Source organism: Canis aureus, chromosome X (assembly GCF_053574225.1).
Source record: "Canis aureus isolate CA01 chromosome X, VMU_Caureus_v.1.0, whole genome shotgun sequence".
In the NCBI taxonomy this organism is placed as follows: domain Eukaryota; kingdom Metazoa; phylum Chordata; class Mammalia; order Carnivora; family Canidae; genus Canis; species Canis aureus.
In genome coordinates, this window is record NC_135649.1 from 109,439,444 (window position 1) to 109,459,342 (window position 19,899).

General features: G+C 41.7%; 1 protein-coding gene across 4 annotated transcripts in view; it reads left to right on the forward strand.

Moving 5' to 3' along the window:
* The window catches only part of ADGRG2 (adhesion G protein-coupled receptor G2), a 130,126-nt gene that overhangs the window by 97,787 nt on the left and 12,440 nt on the right, over positions 1 to 19,899 (forward strand). For all 4 annotated transcript variants that reach the window (XM_077887540.1, XM_077887541.1, XM_077887542.1 and 1 more), the window contains 13 exons: positions 2,767 to 2,806; positions 3,300 to 3,337; positions 4,769 to 4,863; positions 5,402 to 5,468; positions 9,769 to 10,160; positions 12,708 to 12,879; positions 13,076 to 13,232; positions 14,319 to 14,462; positions 15,477 to 15,599; positions 16,249 to 16,294; positions 16,435 to 16,538; positions 17,453 to 17,574; positions 18,834 to 19,102. In XM_077887540.1, the coding sequence (XP_077743666.1) occupies positions 2,767 to 2,806; positions 3,300 to 3,337; positions 4,769 to 4,863; positions 5,402 to 5,468; positions 9,769 to 10,160; positions 12,708 to 12,879; positions 13,076 to 13,232; positions 14,319 to 14,462; positions 15,477 to 15,599; positions 16,249 to 16,294; positions 16,435 to 16,538; positions 17,453 to 17,574; positions 18,834 to 19,102 (1,769 nt within the window). The remainder of the gene's footprint in view (positions 1 to 2,766; positions 2,807 to 3,299; positions 3,338 to 4,768; positions 4,864 to 5,401; positions 5,469 to 9,768; positions 10,161 to 12,707; positions 12,880 to 13,075; positions 13,233 to 14,318; positions 14,463 to 15,476; positions 15,600 to 16,248; positions 16,295 to 16,434; positions 16,539 to 17,452; positions 17,575 to 18,833; positions 19,103 to 19,899) is intronic.

The window sequence follows — 19,899 nt, forward strand, 5'->3', positions numbered from 1 at the left end:
CTTCCAGGGACAAGCACGGACAGTGAGAGAAATACATTACAAATATAGATGCTCCTGGTCAGACACAAGGTCAAAATGTCAGTCTAGGCCTGGAGACCATCTTACCTGAGTGTCAGTGGAAGGGGAAACATTATGTCTTCACCCTTGTGCAGGGAAGCAGCATAGGATCCTAGATAAAATCCATCTACTCTCAACCTTGCTACTACCTCTCAAACGAGTGTCTCCTCAACTTTTGAACCAAATCCAAAAGCTTTTGGGAGTATCTATGATGACATGGAAGAAAAAAAAACCTTTCCTAGGTCAAAACAAAACAAAACAAAACAAAACTCTTCTAAAGGGTCATCTTTTCTTTTCTTTTTTTTTTTTAAGGGTCATCTTTTCAATTAGCATTTGACTTGACTGCTTCCACTGAGTCAGCAATGAGTCAGCAATGATGAGTCAGCAATGCATAGGTGGAGAGGACCCTTAGGACTCCGCCTGATGGATGTCAAACATCTCAAGGGCTCCCCTGAATGTGTAGCGGCAAACAGTTAAACTAGTGATAACTGGGATGGACTGGAGTGGTATTTCTGTCCTTTCCACTTATTTTATGAACTCCTGATAAAAATGTAGCTTCCCTAGCTATTCAAAGTATATGTGTGAAATAAAGAGCAGGAGATATCAATGTCCTAAAAGTATCTTAAACTTTAGACAGGAAATAATATTAATAGGATAACATTTTTAAAACTTCTAAATAGAACACAACTTAATGACTAGACTTGAAACACAGAGGAGTTATTTAAAGCCACGGTGCATTTGTTGAGCACCTACTATGTGTTTGGCCTTGGGGATAAACCCAATGCTCAGGATGGAAAACATTCTAGAACAAGGGTTCTCTACCCTGGCTGCATATTAAAATCACCTAGGGAGCTTTTAAAAGTCCTGGTGTCCAGGCACAATCTGTAACAATTAGATCAGTATTCAGGGGCTGGGACACGGATGTTGGTATTTTTGAATGCCCCCTGGCAGTTTCAGCATGAGGCCAATTTTTAGAACCAGGAGTCTAGAGTCTGGCAGGACAGACATAGGATACAAACAAATAACAATACAGTACAATCCCTCCAGTGAACATGACATATCCAGGGTACCAAAGGATGTTCTGTGTATCTAAATATAGAGCAAGAAGAGCGGTGGGACTTGATTGCAGGGGCCAGGGAGACCCTCAGAAAGGTGGCTTCTGCTGGCTAGAAAAGCCGGGTGACTACCTACTGTTGCCACAGTCCTTCTCTTTTTTCCTTCAGACCTTCCCTGGAACCATCTAGAACTTTTGTGCATTCCTTGGAGCTGGGCTTGTCAGCCTTGGCACTATTGACATTTTGGAGCTGACAGCTCTCTATTATGTGGTGTGACAGATTCCTAACCTCTATCCACTAGACGCCAGTAACACCCAGCCCCCAATTGTGACAATCAAAAACCTCTCCAGATGTTGCCCAATGTCCCTTGAGGGGCAGAGTCTGTCCCTGCATGCCCCCCTCCCCCCAGTTGAGAACAATTGCCTTAGAGTAAATTCTTTGTCTTCTTTTTAAAAAGATTTTATTTATTTGAGAGAGGAAAGCACAAGCGAGGGGAGGGGCAGAGGAAGAGAGAAAGGCAGGCTCCGCACTAAGCAGGAAGCCAGACACAGCTGACCCCAGGACTCCTAGATCTTGATCATGATCAGAGCCAAAGGCAGATTCTTAACCTGCTGAGCACCCCGCCCCCCCGCCGCCCCGGCTCCTCTAGAGTGAATTCTTTTTTTTTTTTTTTAAGATTTTATTTATTTATTCATGAGAGACAGAGAGAGAGAGAGAGAGGCAGAGGCAGAGACACAGGTAGAGGGAGAAGCAAGCTCCATGCAGGGAGCCCGATGTGGGACTCGATCCCGGGTCTCCAGGATCAGGCCCTGGGCTGAAGGCTGCACTAAACTACTGAGCCACCTGGGCTGCCCAATAGGGATTTTCTTAGAGTGAATTCTTTAATGATTTCTTTTATCCTAACTTCCTGTGAAGCTCTTCTACATAGAAGAAATAAAAGTGTTGTTGGAGGGGTGGTGCCTGGGTGGCTCAGTCAGTTAAGAATCTGCCTTTGGTTTGGGTCATGATCTCAGGGTCTGGAGATGGAGCCCCACGTGGGGCTCCCTGCTCAGTGGGGAGTCTGCTTCTCCCTCTCCCTCTGCCCCTCCCCCCAGCTTGTGAACTCTCTCAAATAAATAAAATCTTAAAAAGAAGTGTTTAAAAGTGTTACTGGGAGTGGGATTGGAGGATAGGAATGAGGAAAGGTCTTAAAGAGGAGTGGTGAGGAGGGGATCAGGGACTAGAGAGCGTTAGAGGACAGGAGAGGGCAGGTGGAGAGGGAGTGAGGAAGAAATCAGGGGTGCAGGGCCCCACGTTGAGTGGTGGGCCCCTTTCAGAAATTTCACCTCTGGCCAGCTCTTCCCAGGGCCCTCTGCCAGAAGAAGCTGCCTGGGGGGTTGCCCGAGCCTAATGAATAACAAGATTGTTCAACCATAATTTATATCTTGCTGTTGGCTGGAACTATACAGCTTCTGACTGGTTAGTTTCCCTTGTCATATAAATAATTTATTTTTGTCACGTGGGAATCTCTTAGTATACCCAGTGTTTTCTTCAAAGTGAACACTGGAAGCAATAAATGCCATAGGCTTAATTTAATTGCTAAAAATCTAACTTGTTTTGAATTTAACATCACCAGTGATCTCCTTCATGTCAATTTCTCTCGTTTTATTAACAGACGATCAGAGCTCAACAAAACCCTGCAAACCTTAAGTGAGGTAATCATAGTACATCCTATACTTTGTTTATAATTACTGTTTCTGTTTGGGGGAAGGCACGGAGTTCTGTGTTCCTGAGGAGAGATGTATTCAAACTTTCCCAAATCTGTCCTATTAAAGATTGAATAGACTAGTGCCATACTCCAGAAATCAGAATGGGAGGGATCCAGAATCAGAACTGGAAATCACAATAGATGGATATTATATGGTGATAGATTTTACTTCATGTAAAACCTAAAGCTTCTTAAAATGAGGGCTCCAGAATGAGCTCCTTTGTGTGGTAGCAAGTTCCTCGACAGTAGCAGGATGCAAGCAGAGCCTGTTTGTTCCAAGTAGCTTTGACGATACAACAGGAATCTGATAGCAATGTGAATTGGATGATCCCTAGGGGTTCTTGTGAGTCTAAGATTCTATGATGCTGTGATAAGTCCTGGGTTGTTTGTCTGACATTCTCAACTGTCAAAGTAACCAGTATATTTTTTATTTGTTTCAGACTTACTTTATAGTGTGTGCTACAGCAGAGGCCCAGAGGTCAGTCATTTTTAATACTTTTATCCGTATTAGTTCTCTATTCATGAGAAATAAAGTATTGAGGGGTCTTAGGTTGCAAATTCAAATATTTTCCTCTAAAATAAATACATATTCATGACATTTTGGATATATGGTTTTATTCTTTGAAACACATCATTGTCACATCTATCTTCCCATTTCTTTCTTTCTTTTTTTTTTTTTTTAAAGAATTATTTATCCATTCATGAGGGACACAGAGCAGGGGCGGGGGGGGGGGGGTAGAGACACAGGGAGAGAGAGAAACCGGCTCCTCACAGGGAGCCCGATGTGGGACTCAATCCTGGGACTCCAGGATCATGCCCTGGGCTGAAGGCAGACGCTCAACCACTGAGCCACCTAGGTGTCCCCATCTTCTCATTTTTTTATAACTCACAGAGGGGTGGGTGGGATTGGGCCATTGCCTCTGGTGTGGCGATGCTAAGGATTATCAGTGTCCTTAGCCCCAAGGGCTGCCGATATAACCAAGAAATGTTTCCCAGGGGTCCAGCCTAGTGAAGGCCAGACAGAGAAGAAGCAGTATAATAATGGTGCTTGGGAGAAGAAGGAGAGAGAGGAATAGATTGAAAAGTGTGCAAGGTGAATCAGAGATTACCCAACAATTATTTAAATTGCACAGATGATCATTTATAAATTGTGTCCATCGGCTGTCTTGGCTGCATAAGCGAATGACTTATATAAATCAGTAATCTTGCCCCTTGAATCCTGGGCGACCTATCAGAGTGCAGGACCTAGAAAATTACAGCTTCTGCTCATGAGGCTATTCTTTGGTACAAATAGTGGCAATTATTCATGAAACTATAGATTGAATCCTTATCCACTATACATATTTAGTTTATTTCACTTACCACTTTTTGTTATTTGCAACATTAGTAATTTTTCACATAAATCAAGACTAAAGTAAAACAAAACAAATCAGTAATGTCTTAAATTGCTAGTTATCTGATAATCTAGATTGAATTGCCAGAGAGATTTTGGATTTAAGAGACCTCAACGTTCACCTAGGCTGGTATATGACAGGGCTTCCATGATGGAAATTCAAATGCCTACAGATAGATACCAGGTGAGTAGCTAGCTGAGGGTAACACTCTAGATGTTGAGATGCTTGTCTTTGCAAACAAGTTACACCCCTGCCAGATCATAGTTCCTGCAGGCAAAATGTTTCAGTAGTTGTGTGGTCAGAGGGTCTCTGGTTTGCAACCTCGGCAACTGGAAACCTCTATAAATGTCTCATGGTTGAGAGTCGTGGGTGTTCACAGGCTTATTGGGCTGACGTTGCAAGTTCACAGCATCAGTGTCTCCTTTCCTCATTCCCAAACTTGAAAAAGCATTTACAAATATGTAGGTAGGTTTCCAGTTTAGTAACATTCTGGTTATATGTATTTCTCTTTACAGCACATTAAATTGTACATTCACAATAAAAATGAATAAAACAATGAACATATGTGCTATAATGGTTGCTTTGAAAAAAGTAAAGATCCAACCAATGGGTAAGTTGTCTCTGCCTTTATTGCTGTTTGTTTTCACATGACTTTTATGTGTTCTTTTTAAAACTGAAAATACAATCGATAAACTTAAGTATGTTACAGCTTTCTGTTTTGACTCTCAGTTTTTGGAGAGCTCTAAAAAGTGATTTTTCACACTTTTTCAATAAAGTTTCAGTATACTGTATTTGAAACATGATAGAAAAAACCCTACTGAGAGAGGGAGACCTCTGTTTGGAGTGTTTGATAGATTGCTACTGGTTCTATTTACTTCGAAATTCTTCTAAGGAGCTGCTGAAGAGCAACTGATATTGCATGTATATAACCTCCCCCAAAGTATTTACTCAAAAAATATTTTTGAGCACTTATTATGTATGTATGATTGTCAATATAATAGTATCCAGTTTTATTTTATCATCTGTTTTAGACAAATGCACTATAAAATACAGCCAGTGTAGGAACCATAATATTTGGTGGATCTGAGCATCTGTCTTGCCTTACTCTTGACCATGTATTTTCTTCTTTTCTTTTCTGTTGTCTCCAGAGCAGTGCTGCTGTTCTGTCAGGACACCCTGCCCTTCCTCCCCGGAAGAGTTGGGAAAACTGCAGTGGTATGTAGCAAACATGCTGACTTTTTTCCTAAAATTATTAATTATTATAATTAATAATAATAATATTTAATCACCCTGCTGGCTAAGGAAGTTTGGAATTTTGACAGCGAAGAAGGGCTTTCAGTTTTAGGGGAAATGCAGTTTTTTGTTGTATCAAGTTTCTATTTGGACCATTACCTTGAAATAATGGTTTGCAATCTTGGTTGCACATTAAAATCACCTGGGGAGTATTACAAATATTCTGGCCCCTGCCCCTCACCCAGCCTCACTAACCAAATGCCATCATATTTTTTCAGTGTGGTAGTTGAGAAAGGGTATCTCAGTGGTATTTTAATTTGCACTTCTCTTATGAGGACTATTTGAACATTTTTCATGTATTTGGGGGTCATTTTTTATATCTTTCTTGTTAATTGTTCGTGTCTTTCCCACTTTTTTCTACTGAATATCTGATCAGTTGGGTTTTTTTTTTAGGATTTTATTTGTTTGTTTCTTTGTTTGAGAGAGAGAGAGAGCAGGGGGAGGAACAGAGGGAGAGACAGAGAATCTCCCGCAGACTCAACACTGAGCACAGAGCCCAAAGCAGGACTAGATCTCATGACCCGAGATCATGACCTGAGCCAAAATCAAGAGTCCTATGCTTAGCCAACTGAGCCCCTGATCAGTTTTTAAGAGTCCTTTATATAGTCTCAGGAAAATATATATATTTTCCTCCTCTGTAAAATAAGGAAGTGAGCCCTATCAGCACTTCTCAGGAGTTGCTGAGTGTATTAGTCACAGAGGATCTTGTTAAAATTCTAATCCAGCATGTCTGGGAAAGACCTGAGATTCTGAATTTCAAACAAGTTCCCAGGTGAAGCCAGGGCTGCTGGTTCATGGACCCCACTTTGAGTAGTGGGTCTAGATCATACAGCAGTGGTTCTCAACCCTGGATGCACATTGGAATCATCTGGGGAGTTTTAAAAGCACCAAGGCCTGCCTCCCACCCTCAGAAATGGTGATGTCATTGGTCTGGGGTACAGCCCAGGCTTCCAGATTTTTCAGGATTCCTGGGTGTGGTGACTTCTTAAAAAAATATTTTATTTATTTCTTTATTTGAGAGAAAGAGTGAGACTATGAGCAGAGGGAGGGGCAGACTCCCCACTGAACACAGAGCCTGATGTGGGGCTTAATCTCATGATTCTGAGATCATCACCCGAGCTGAAATCAAGAGTCAGACACTTAACTGACTGAGCCACCCAGGAGCCCCCTGGGTGGGGTAATTCTAATGTGCAACTAAATATGAGAACCACTAGGCTAGAATTAGGTGATGGCTCAGGGTGTTTATAATACATTGGTTTTTAAGATTGGCTGCACATTGCAAATACCTCGGGCCCTTTTATTTTAATTAATTAATTAATTTTAAAAGATTTAATTTATTAGAGAGAGAGAGAGAGAGACAGATAAAGAGTGAGAAAGGGGAGGATCAGAGGCAGAGGGAGAAGCGACTCCCCGCTGAGCAGGGAGCCCAATGTGGTGCTCGAACCCAGGACCCTGAGATCATGACCTGAGCTGAAGGCAGACACTTAACCGATTGAGCCACCCAGGTTCCCTATTTTTAAAATTTTTTAAAGATTTTATTTATTTGAGAGAGAGAGAGAGAGTGCACGGGCAGGGGGAAGGGCAGAGGGAGAGGGAGAAGTAGAGTCCCCTCTGACGTGGGGCTCTATCCCAGGACCCTGAGATCACGACCTGAGTGTAAAACAGATGCCTAACAGACTGAGCCACCCAGATACCCTGTCAGGCCCTTTTAAAACCTACTGATACGTCAGAGTGGCCTTTTTGGTGTTGATCTGGGTGGTGATGATATAGGTGTATACATGTATACAAATCCTCAAGCTCTAAATATAAGATCAGTACAGTCTACTGTATGTAGGCTGGACTTGGGTGAAGAAGCATATTAAAACCAATGTGGATGCCTGCACCCACCCCAGAGAACAGTTTGGTTGGTTTGGAGTGGGAGCCCTTGCACCTGTGCTAAAGCACTCTGAGGTTTCTTTTTTTTTTTTTTTTATTTATTCATGAGAGACAGAGAGACAGACAGACACAGGCAGAGGGAGAAGCAGGCTTCATGCAGGGAGCCCGATGTGGGACTTGATCCTGGGATTCCAGGATCACTCCCTGAACCGAAGGCAGACACTTAACCGCTGGGCCACCCAGGCGTCCTTGCTCTGAGGTTTCTAATGTATGGTTGCCATTGCCCACCACTGTTCGGCCTCTCCCGGTGTGCCTCTACCAACAGATTGAGGGCTCTGAGTAGCAGAAATGCCAAGAGCATTAGAGAGAGGGTAGCCTCTTCATGCTGGAGCCCAGTGAATGGGAACCCTTATGCTGGGGGATTTGGTTGCTGTAGGACCCCAGATGCAAGAAGGAAATTTAATTTATACTTTGCAAAGCACCTTTGCCATGACTTGGCCTGATGAGTTGCTACCATATACAATTCAAAGAACGAGTCTCAGAGCAGTTGGGTGATTTCCTAGAAGACTAAGGAGATCTGGAACCTCAGGCAAGGCTCCTTGACTCATCAGCTTTCTGACTGTCTGGCACGCCTTCGTCCGCACTGCTGTCCTGAACCTCAGGCTGTGTAGCGAGGCTTCTGGCAGTTGTCTGGCCAGACTAGACTGAGCCAGCATTTCTTTTTATGGGCATGACCTGCCTTGAATTCCTCAACCTAATATTCCTGGGTCCTCTCACCCAAGAGAAGCTCTAAAGACACATTCTAGTTGGTGCTCTTAGATCACCGTATAAAACTGGACCCATGAGAGGCTTCCCTAGGTAATAATTTTTTGCCCCCCTCTGCTTGCTCTTCCCCTAACCCCAAGACTGGTAGATCTTGATAGTAGATGAGTTCTTCTCAACCTTCCATGCTGTGAAAATATATGGCCCTGGGAACCTCACCGCTGCACCAAGACCAACCAAAACAGATGCTGGGGAGTAGGCCACAGAAATCTCTCTATATTTTTAAAGTCCTCTGGGTTTTCTCATGTGCAGCCTAGGTTGAGAACCACTGGGCTAAAGCAACATTGGGGGCATAGCTGGTTTACAAACTGGGGACCCCTTTGGCCCCAGCTTAATTCATTATTTCATTCAATGAACATTTCCTGGTCACTTACTATGTGCCAGTTAGACTCTGTGCCAGTTAGCATCATCCTGGGCTATTGCAGTCTAAAATTAATTAGACAGATTCCTACGTTCATCAATTTCACAGAAGTTTATGTGTTATTGACCTCAGTTCAAGATTTTCTTGAAACAAAATTCAGTACATCAAAGAAAAAAAAAGGCAGTGTGAACTACCTTTCCCAGCCAATATTACACTGCATGTGAGTGAGCTAAATTTGAGGTTTCATGGAAAGGAAAGGCTTACCTGTGACTCACTAAGACCAGTATGAGTATTTGCCAAAATAAAAAATTCCATTCTCCAAATCATTAATAATGATTTTTGCACATTTTTCTAATATGGATCAATACACAGAAGATTGTAAATGAAATTGACTGAATTGTGTGCTTTGCAAAAGCTACAGGAAAAACCTGAAGAACAGTTTATTGTTATTGGTATATTTAAGGCCGCTTTTAAAATTTATGCCATACCCTTTTGTACCTCATGTTAATACTGAGTTGACTTAGAGTTTATGAATCTATTCTGTGCAAATATAGTTTTGAAATGGATATGCTTTGGCTTCAAAGTCAAATCAGTTGTTCTGAAAATGATGAGCTGGTTTTGTTAATGTGGATTTGAACATTAAAGAAAAATTATATTTTGGTATTTAAATTTCTAGAGAACTTTACAGTATGTTAGGAACAGTTTGGGCATGAGATTCTACCTTTTTTTGAGAATACATTTTGTAAAATCTAAAGCAAACATATGAGACAGAGCCCTAATATATGAAAACCAACCAGGTGGGTAGCAGCATTTAACAGCTCCCCTCCTCCAGAAGCACGTAGAAGTGTTCCAGGATCTCGGCAACTGAGTGATAAATGATAAGGCACAAGAGCCCAAGAGCAGTGGTGAGTGAGTGAACCAGAACTGGCAGTTCATAGAAGAGCCTCTCGCCTGCATAATCTTCTCCCAGGTCGTAGAAGTGGGCAGGTCCAGGGGCTGGTGGCAAGGGCACAGAGGGCACGCAGGGGCAGAGGCTGGGAGTAGTGGCAGGTCCCTGATGGAGCCAAGTCACCTTGGTGGTGTCAGATGGTTGCCAGAGGAGGAGATTAGCCTCTCTGTGACCCATTCGTATCTCACATGCATCTCTCTGATTCTTTCCTTTAGCGACCTGCAGGATCCTGTTGTATGTCTTGCTGGTCATCCAGATGGCTCACCATTTTCTTCTTCTAGAAATTCCATCCCAGCTGCTCCCCAGACCACTATTCTATCCCAGGTCTCCAGTACCTTCTCTTTTGCTGAGCCTCTGAATCCTCCACCTGTAACCCTGAGCCCTCCCTCTCCAACACGAGTGATTCAGCTTCCTTCTCCCCAGCCTTCAGCTTCCCTATCTTCTAGCCCTGCCATTGACATGCCACCCAATTCTGGAACAGTCTCTTCTTCTATGAACCAAACTGATCTTTCCTACACACTACCACCTATGAAATCCTCACTTTCCTCTCTTACCACATCTGCCCCTGTGAATGTCATCACGACCAGCACACCTCCTGACAAGACAGGTAAATATGAGGAGCCACGCTGCTGCTGTTTGTTATAATCTGGCTTCCTGAAATGCAGATGCCAGCCTGCCAAATCAAGATATCTGTAATAAGACCATGTCAAACTTTCTTTTTGTGATGTCTGCTTGATTTCGAGAGATTTCCTGAAGATTTTCATAGAACATAGATATAGCTGAGTTTGATTGCTTTGACCAAGAGAGTGGAGAAATAGCTGAGGCATATCTCATTTTATTATTTATTTATAGGTTTCTTTCTCCTACAAAAGATTATTAGGTCACTGTTTTCAACATTCTGAATAGGAAACTTTTGAACTTTTTTTTTAAAGATTGATTTATTTAGAGAGAGGGAGAGATAGAGAGAGAGCGTGGTGGGGGGAGGGACAGAGAGAGAGAGGACAAGAGAATCTCAAGTAGACTCCCTGCTGAGTGTGGAGCCCAGTGCGGGGCTCAATCCCAGGACCCTGAGGTCATGACCTGAGCCGAAACCAAGAATTGGATGCTTAACCAACTGAGCCACCTGGGAGCCCCCCAAAACTTTTGTACTATTAAATACAGTAATTCCATTTAGAAAGATGACAAAAGAAAAACTTAGCATTCTTGAGAAAAGGTCCATCGCAGAGTGACAGAGGTGGGACTGAGCCCAGGTTGCTGTGAGTGGGGGAGAAACATTCAGAAGACCTAGCTTTGAGTCCTCACTGGCAATGATCTGGGATAAGCCAGTTAGCTCTTCCTGACTTCAGCTTCCATGACTTTAAGATGGAAATAGTCAGTCACACTAGCTGCACTAGGTTTAGAAGGATGGTCTATAGGAGAATGCCATGGAACCTGCAGAGGGCTCCCACACACAAAGTAGTCTTGGAGGTAAAGAGATAAAGACAAGAAGCAGAAGATGCAAGAGAATTCTGGATGCAGTGAAGGTTCAATTTAGTGAGTAAGGAGCAGACCTTCCTCTATTGGGGGAGTGGGAGACAAAACCAAGTTCTTGGTGACAGATTAGAGCTCAGGGTGTGGTCTCTGCCTCCTCCCCCGGAGCATCCCCAGGAGGCTGAGAGTGGCTGTCAAATGACTTGATAGTTCTTTGAATCTGCACTGCTCTCTCAATTTTCTTTATACATACGGACATTTTAGGCCACGTTATAAAATCATTGGGGCTTCAGTTTAGAGAAAATTTAATGACTGATGGTGAATAAAGTAAAATTGAAGTTCGTTAGCCAATGAGACAACAGGACAAAAGTGACATACATACAAAAGATGTGAGAGTATTACCTGATGGCTAAAAAGTAGATACAAACTAACAGTTCCACAAGAGAGGACTAAAGAGGTACTGTAAGCCACCTTAGCAGGATAACTGTTCGCAGCCAGGCATAAGAACAGCTAGATGAAACTCTAAACTCGGGGGGGGGGGGGGGGCATCTTTACAGTCTTGAGTGAAATGAAAATGCAACAATAAATAGTTCATACACTATGTTTATAGCAGTATAACACATGGATGAAGATTAGAAGGGAACATGCAAAATAAGAAATAGGGTGTTAGGTGGTGGAATTAAGAGACTTTCTTGTTGCTAGACAGGTTTGTAGCATTGTTTCCCAATTAAAAACACTATTGAAAACCAGTTTACAGGTGGTCATATAGCTATTAATTTCATGATACTTTCTTTTTCACAAAAAGAGCCACTTGTTAACCATGTGAAATCCTGTACACATGATATAAATTAGATAGAAATATATTTATACTTATATAAATACACACTAAATACACTGATATGCTTTTACATTTTTTTCAGTTAGGTGTCTTTTTTTTCTTTCTAAGATTTTATTTTTACATAATCTCTACACTCAACATGAGGTGCAAACTCATGACCCTGAGATCAAGAGTCACATGCTCTTCACATTGAGCAAGCCAGGAGCCACAGTTAGGTTTCTTGAAGTATAATTTACATGTGGTAAAATTCATCCAGATCTATGGATAGATGAAATGTTTATGGTTCCATTAGTTTGGATTAAACACCCATAGTCACATAACTGCCATCATGATGTATAACATTTCCACCACCCCCAAAGTTCCTTTATGTTCTTTGGTAGTCAACTCCTATCTAAGACCCCAGCTCCTGGCCACCACTGATCTGTTTTGTTTTCCAATACTTTCAATTTTTCTAAAATGTCATCTAAAGAGAATCATATGCAGCCTTTTGAGACTGGCTTCTTTCAGTTAACATAATACATTGGAGAATTGGAGATCCATCTATGTTGTTGCAGGTATCAGCGGCTCCTATTAATTACTGAGTAATAAATAGTCCATTATATAGATGGATCACAGTTTGTTTATCCATTCTTCAGTTGATAGACATTTGGGTTGTTTCCAGTTTGGGACTATTACGAAAAGGGCGTCTATAAACATTCACAAACAAGTTTTCTTGAGACATGTTTTCATTTCCCTGGGGCAAATACCCAAGAGTAGGTTGGCCAGGTCATAGAGTCTTATGTTGTGTCTCTTTATTAGTGGTTTTTCCATTATGTGTTCATAAAATTATTTTGCTCTCTATTATAGAAATTGTTCATACCAGCAGCATCAGTGATTCTGATCTTGAGAACCAAGTGTCCCAAATGGAGAAGGCTCTATCCTTGGGCAGCTTGGAGCCTAACTTCGCGGGAGAAATGATAAATCATGTCAGTAAACTCCTTCATTCTCCACCTGCCTTGCTGGCTCCTCTGGCCCAAAGGTATGACTTAGCAAACTGATGTGGTCGGGAGAGGGGACCCTCTAATGATAACGATACTTCTTATCAGGATTAATTATAGCCAAGTGTTTTTCTTCCACGTAAGAGGTTCATGATGACTGGCTCAATTGCTACTGCATATTCTGCTTAGAATGGAGAAGTGAGAGTGCTGAATTTGAGCTACCACTTATCTTTACAGATTGCTAAAAATAGTGGATGACATCGGTTTACAACTGAATTTTTCAACCAAGACCATAACTCTAACCTCCCCTTCTTTGGCTCTGGCCGTGATCAGAGTCAATGCTAGTAATTTCAACACAACTACCTTTGCTGCCCAAGACCCAGCAAATCTTCAGGTACATCCTAATCTATTGTGGTAAAAACCTTTCCTTGTATATGATTGTAGTCTCCATGTACTTCATGATGGAGGCAGGTACTGCTTATAGTCAAGGGTGATACTCAAAATATTTAACATCCAGAACAGTGAGGCACCACAAAATCAGAAACAGGACATTGATCTTAGCGGGAGCAAGATCTGAGAGGTCCTTGTGCCCAGTGTTAACCCTCTAGCAGCTAGATTGTAGAAGTTTTGTGGGGAAGTAGGGGGCTCAGGTGGGAAGAAGTGTCCAGTGGAGGGTTCTAGGCAGTTGCAAGACAGTGGGGACATCAGTTACTTATCAAGGCATTGCAACATTTTAACAAGTGTTTCGACTGCGTTGCTGTCAGTAGTGGTGTATCAATCCTGCTTCTAGTGTTTTCTATCCACCTATTAGAGGGATTAGGGGTTGGAAATGCCCAAATCAGACCAAATCATGCCTTTCTTGCCTTTTAATTTAATTTTTATAGTCTTCCCTTTATGAGTTTAGTGCATGTGGTTCTATGAAGACTTTGTCCTAACAGGTGGCCGGGTTGGTGTTTGCAGTTGCCCTGCACCTCCCCCTCCCCCAGTTTTGTTGAGCTATAATTGACATATAGCATCCTACACTTTCTGATAGTTTCTGTGTAGCTTTATTTTTTTTAATTTTTTTTAATTTTTTATTTATTTATGATAGTCACAGAGAGAGAGAGAGAGAGAGAGAGAGAGAGAGAGGCAGAGACACAGGCAGAGGGAGAAGCAAGCTCCATGCACTGGGAGCCCGATGTGGGATTCGATCCTGGGTCTCCAGGATCGCGCCCTGGGCCAAAGGCAGGCGCCAAACCGCTGTGCCACCCAGGGATCCCTCTGTGTAGCTTTAAAATGTTCCCTTTCCTGCTCTGAGGCCTCATCTCCCTATTATACATCCTTTCCAATTTCATAGCATCAGAGAAATAAGAACCAATTTTACAGAGGTACCACAAATAAATGCTTTTATAGGATCCTCCATCTTAATTAGTTCTTGTGTTTTCCATCTCTTCATTATACTAGCCCCAGGCATTTTTATTATCTTTTCCTTGATTTTCAGGTTTCTCTGGAAACTCAGGCTCCTGAGAACAGTATCGGAATTATTACTCTGCCTTCATCACTGATGAGTAATTTACCAGCTAATGATGTGGAGCTTGCTTCCAGGGTTCAGTTCAACTTCTTTGAAACACCTGCCCTGTTTCAGGTAAAGTTAATTAGCACTGCTTTTTGTTTAAGTTTTATTTTGGAGTGGGGCGGTTTCGTTTGTTTGTTTTTTTTTTCACATGAAAGCTGCAGTTTGTTTTTATTTATTTATAATTTTTTGCAGTTTATTTTTATGTATTTATTTGAAAGATTAATTAATTTATTTATTTATTTGGGAGAGAGTAGTGTGGAGGGGCAGAGGGAGAGAGAGAGAAACTCTAAGCAGACTCCCCGATAAGGACAGAGCCCAACATGGGGCTCGATCTCACGACCTCATGATCATGGCCTGAGCTGAAACCAAGACTCAGATGCTGAACCAATTATACCACCCAGGTTCCCCTGCAGTTTCTTTTTAATTTTTAAAATTTTTATTTATTTATTCATAAGAGACACACAGAGAGGGAGAGACACAGGCAGAGGGAGAAGCAGGCTCTCTGCAGGGAGCCCGACCCCAGGACCCCGGAATCCCGACCTGATCCGAAGGCAGACGCTCAACCACTGAGCCACCCAGGTGCCCCTGTTTTTAAACAGGACCTAGTGATGCTGGTAATGATAAATAACAATAATGGACATTTATATATAGCATTTACCAATTGCTGAGCACTCTATTAAGCACTTAGGGATGTTAACTCTAATCTCTACAGCCTTATGAGGGAGAAACTATTCAGCTATTGTCCCAATTTTACAGATGAGGGCAAGGAAGTGCAGAAAGGTTAACTTGCTCAAGAATACACAGTGTAAGTGGCGTAATGTTCTATTCCCTTTACAGTTTATGAGGGTCCTGTTGTGTCAGTTTGTGAAATTTAAGTCTGTATTTAAAGCACTGTATAGTAGAGTAAGCTCTGTTTCTAATTGTAGTCCTTGGAAAAGTCACTTTGTGACTCTTGATTTCTCACCTAGATTATAAAATCAATGGTGTGGACTTAATGGTCTTTGGGGTCCCTTCCAGCTCTAAAGTTCTCTGATGACATCTCATTTTTACCCTTGCCATCTTGTTGATTCTTTGGTGTGCTAGGACCCTTCCCTGGAGAACTTCTCTCTGATCAGCTACGTCATATCGTCCAGTGTTGCAAACCTGACCGTTAAGAACTTGACAAGAAATGTGACGATTACATTAAAGCACATCAACCCGAGCCAGGTGGGAGAGACCTGTCTGGTCTATTCATGACCGGATACACTTGCACAAAGCACATCTGTCAGACTTGGCCTAAGGAAAGGATATCCAGCCGAATCCCAAATTCAGTTAAGGCAGTGTGTGAGACTAGGATCATATTGTCTGTGGGATCTTAGCATGCCTAATAACTGACCACCTAATTTCTAACAAAGTGCAGTGCAAAAGCCAGCTATCGTCAATCCCCCAATTTTAGTGCATTTAGGTCTGTGGCTACAGGTCTGATTCTCACCCCCAAAGAGAAGACATCTCTCATTTCAGTTAAGACTGAGCATTATCTATGACTTTACTACTCATATGTGGCCTGCAGACCTGTACTTTCAGCATCATCTGGGAGCTTGATAGAAATGCTGACTCTTAGGCCCCACGCTGACCCCCTGAATCAGAATGTGCATTTTAGCAAAGCCTCAAGGTGATTTCTATGTACAATTGCTGAGTTTAAGAAATGCTGACCTATATGAGACTTGCTTGCTTCTAGGGACTAGAATAAAATAAGAATTCTCCAAAAATCAAGAGTGATATTCTGAAATAAAAAATTTCATAATTTTTTTCTGATTACTTATCAGTTTCTTCATTTCAATAAATTAATTATTTGTCACTTATCTTTCCGCTGCAGGAAGACTTAACAGTGAGATGTGTATTTTGGGACTTGGGCAGAAATGGTAGGTTCTGGTCGTTACCTTTTTTCAGTCCTGAGTGGGCAGGGGCAGGGGCAGAGGGAGGAGGAGGACAGAGGAGGAAGGGGCAATCATTGATGCCATGGCCTTGCTGATAGGACAGATACTCTTTCTAATACCCACAGGTGGCAGAGGAGGCTGGTCTTCAGACGGCTGCTCTGTTAAAGACAGGAAGCTGAATGAAACCATCTGTACCTGCAGCCACCTTACAAGCTTTGGTGTCTTGCTGGTAATAACCCCACACTACCTGGCTTTAGATTCTGGGTCTGAAGGGTAGCTGGGTGTCACACCATGATGTCTAATGTGATGGATGACTGATTAGCAGGTGTGATATTGTGGCAAAGTTAGAGATCAATGAAATTACTCTTCCAATGAGCAAATGTAGTTGAAAGAAAATACTTGAACATGGAAGTTTTTTTATCCCCAGTGTATTTTTATACATAAGTTTTCCTCTTTTAAATAGCATGGCCTACGGAATTCAGATTAAAATGTGTAAGAAAAATTGTTTACTTTGTACTTTAAAGTTTTCATAAAATGCTCTGTCCTAAGTTATCTTATGTAGTCTCTTCAACAGTCCTACAAGATAGGTGGAATGGGGTGTTACTATTGTCATTTTAAGAAGTTAGAATTAAAAAAAAAAAGAAGTTAGAATTAAGACTTGTTAGACCATTGTCCACAGTCATAGAACTAAGAAATAGAAGAGTCTGAAGCCAAATTCAGCTCTTTAGGCTCCTAGCCCAGTGCTTTTCCAGTGCATCATAATGCCAAGGCCTTGCTGATAGGATACTCTTCCCAATACTGACAGGTGGCAGAGGATGCTGGTGATCAGATGGCTGCTTTGTTAAAGATGGGAAGCCAAATGAAATCATCTGTACTGATCATGGACATGGGCTTTAGAGTCAGCCAGACCAGAATTTGGATCCCAGCTCCTCCATTTCATACTTAAGTGACCTTGGGCAAATTATTTAACCTCTCTGGTTAACCTTCCCTTTCATATTTTGACTTGATGATAATAATTGTGTCTACCTCGTATGTTTGTTGAATGAGCCATGGTTGGGCACTTAGAACATTCAATAAATGTAAATCATAGCTCTTTTATTTATTTAAAATACTTGGTCTTGAAAGCAGTATTTTATTTTCCAGGACCTATCTCGAACATCCTTGCCACCTGCTCAGATGATGGCTTTGACATTTATCACATATATTGGTTGTGGGCTTTCATCAATTTTTCTTTCGGTTACTCTGGTCACCTACTTAGCCTTTGAGTGAGTATCCACACTGGAAACTTGGATTATAGGATGCTGTACTCACCTCTGTTGCCAAAATGTATTAACTAAGTGTGCTCCTTGGCCTACCTTATGCTACATACCATATAATGGTGCCACCTATATGCAAAACTTCATGGGACTTTTTGTGTCTTAATCATCTTTTTACCCTAGAATGATGCCTGCTACCTAGCTGACATTAAGTGTGAAATGAAAGATTGATGCAGGACCTTGAAAGCTAAGAGCTTATAATCTGATTTAGACCATGGCTTCATGTACAGCAAATGAGCTATGCTTAAGTTACTAAGTTTCGAAGTTACACAGGGCAAACACAAAAGATTAAAAACAATAGCAGGTATGGGGATGAGGATGAAGAAAAGGTGTAAAGCCTCACTGAAAAAGATAAATATTCCACAAGTGCAGCAAGAATGACATTCTAAATGATAGCATCTCCTTCTTGGTTTACCTGAGGGGCCACTTTGGGGAGTGGGAGGGATTCCAATAAATTCTGTTGGAAATAAAGCAATATAGGCACTTTTATTACATTAAGTAAATCAAACAGTATGTAAGGCCTGGGGTTTAGATTTTGGACACTGATCAGGAAATGCACAAATTTCCTTGCAGTGCCAAACTCAGAGTTTAGCTGTCACTACAGATCTTCTAGTTGACCTTTGGAAATAGGATTAATGAGACTAAATTACCATCAGGCCAGCCATTACTCAGAATGATTTCACCAGGTCTAATCTCACACATGTAGACTTGCACATGTCATCAATGAGCTCTAATTTCCTCTGCATGTTTCACTTAGCTATAGTTTAAACTCTTCTTTCCATGATCTCATTTTAACTAATAACATAATATGGGACCAGCTCTGTGTTGAAGATCTGAATATAGGAGCCTATTGTATGAGAAGCAACAGCAGTGCTCCTAGAAGTAGTTTGGGAGAAATGAGGGTGGGTGCTCCGTCGATTCCACTACAAATTATTCAAAAGGGTGAGTCAGCCGTCAGCATATAAAAAGTTCCACAGAAATGTAAATATAAATTTTCCATATTGTTATGACAGAGGATATTCTCCTTTGATTTTTCCTTTGTTGTTGTTATGGTTGTTGATTTTAATGCCTGCCCCTGGTGCACACACACAGAGAAGAAATTTATGCATATAGACATTTACCAAAGAATAACAATAAATTTCTTAGATATGCTCACATAAGGGTTGTCAGAATGTGATGCTAATTCTTTTCTTGTCCTTTCCTTTTAGAAAGGTTCGGAGGGATTACCCTTCGAAAATCCTCATCCAGCTGTGTGCAGCTCTTCTCCTGCTGAACGTGGTATTCCTCCTGGATTCTTGGATAGCCCTGTATAACATGCGAGGCCTCTGCATCTCAGTGGCTGTATTTCTGCATTATTTTCTGTTGGTCTCATTCACATGGATGGGCCTGGAAGCATTTCATATGTATCTGGCCCTCGTGAAAGTGTTTAATACTTATATCCGGAAATACATCCTTAAATTCTGCATTGTCGGTTGGGGTATGTATAATCTTGCTTGCACATGGCCTAGGCTTTCTCCAAAGCTTTTTCTCCAGTATTTTGGTCTTTAATCAGATAGAGATGATGATAAAGCAGGTCATACTTGGCAGGTTTCTAAAACAGCTATATTGTCCTTACCCTTGTCCAGTTTCTCTTTTTTTAAAGAGTTATTTATTTATTTTATAGGGGTGGGCAGAGGGAGAGAGAATCTTAAGCAGACTCCGTGTTGAGTGCAGACCCCGAATCGGGGGTGTGGGGGACTCGATCTCAACCCTGAAATCACAACTTAAGCCAACACCAAGAGGTGGACGCTTAACCACGTGCACCACCCAGGCACCCCAACCATGTCTAGTCTCTTTCTAGAATACCTGTATATTGGTTATGAACATTAAACTCTTTGAGGTTAGGGCTATGAATATTCTCTGTATCTGCAATAACTAGACTTAGGGCTGGCACACAGAAGGTGCTCAGTAAATTGAAGATGTGAGCTTGGTGATAATGAGGCCAAGCTTTCCATCCCTGACCTCCCAGCTAGCCTCACTGGTTCTAGATCTCTCAGATATCATACACACACTCAACACTGGGCTAAGAATAGCAGAGTGAGATGAACATACAGGTGAAACCTGTTGTGACTTCATTGCCTCACTGACACAATTTTCAGATCATGTCACCTGTTGGTGGTGGGTCACAAAGTCTTAGACACCACACATGTCACAAAGTCTGAGACATCACACATGAAGGTTCCTGCATTCAACTCTCCACCAAATGTAGGAGCCCCATCAACTTGACTGAACTTA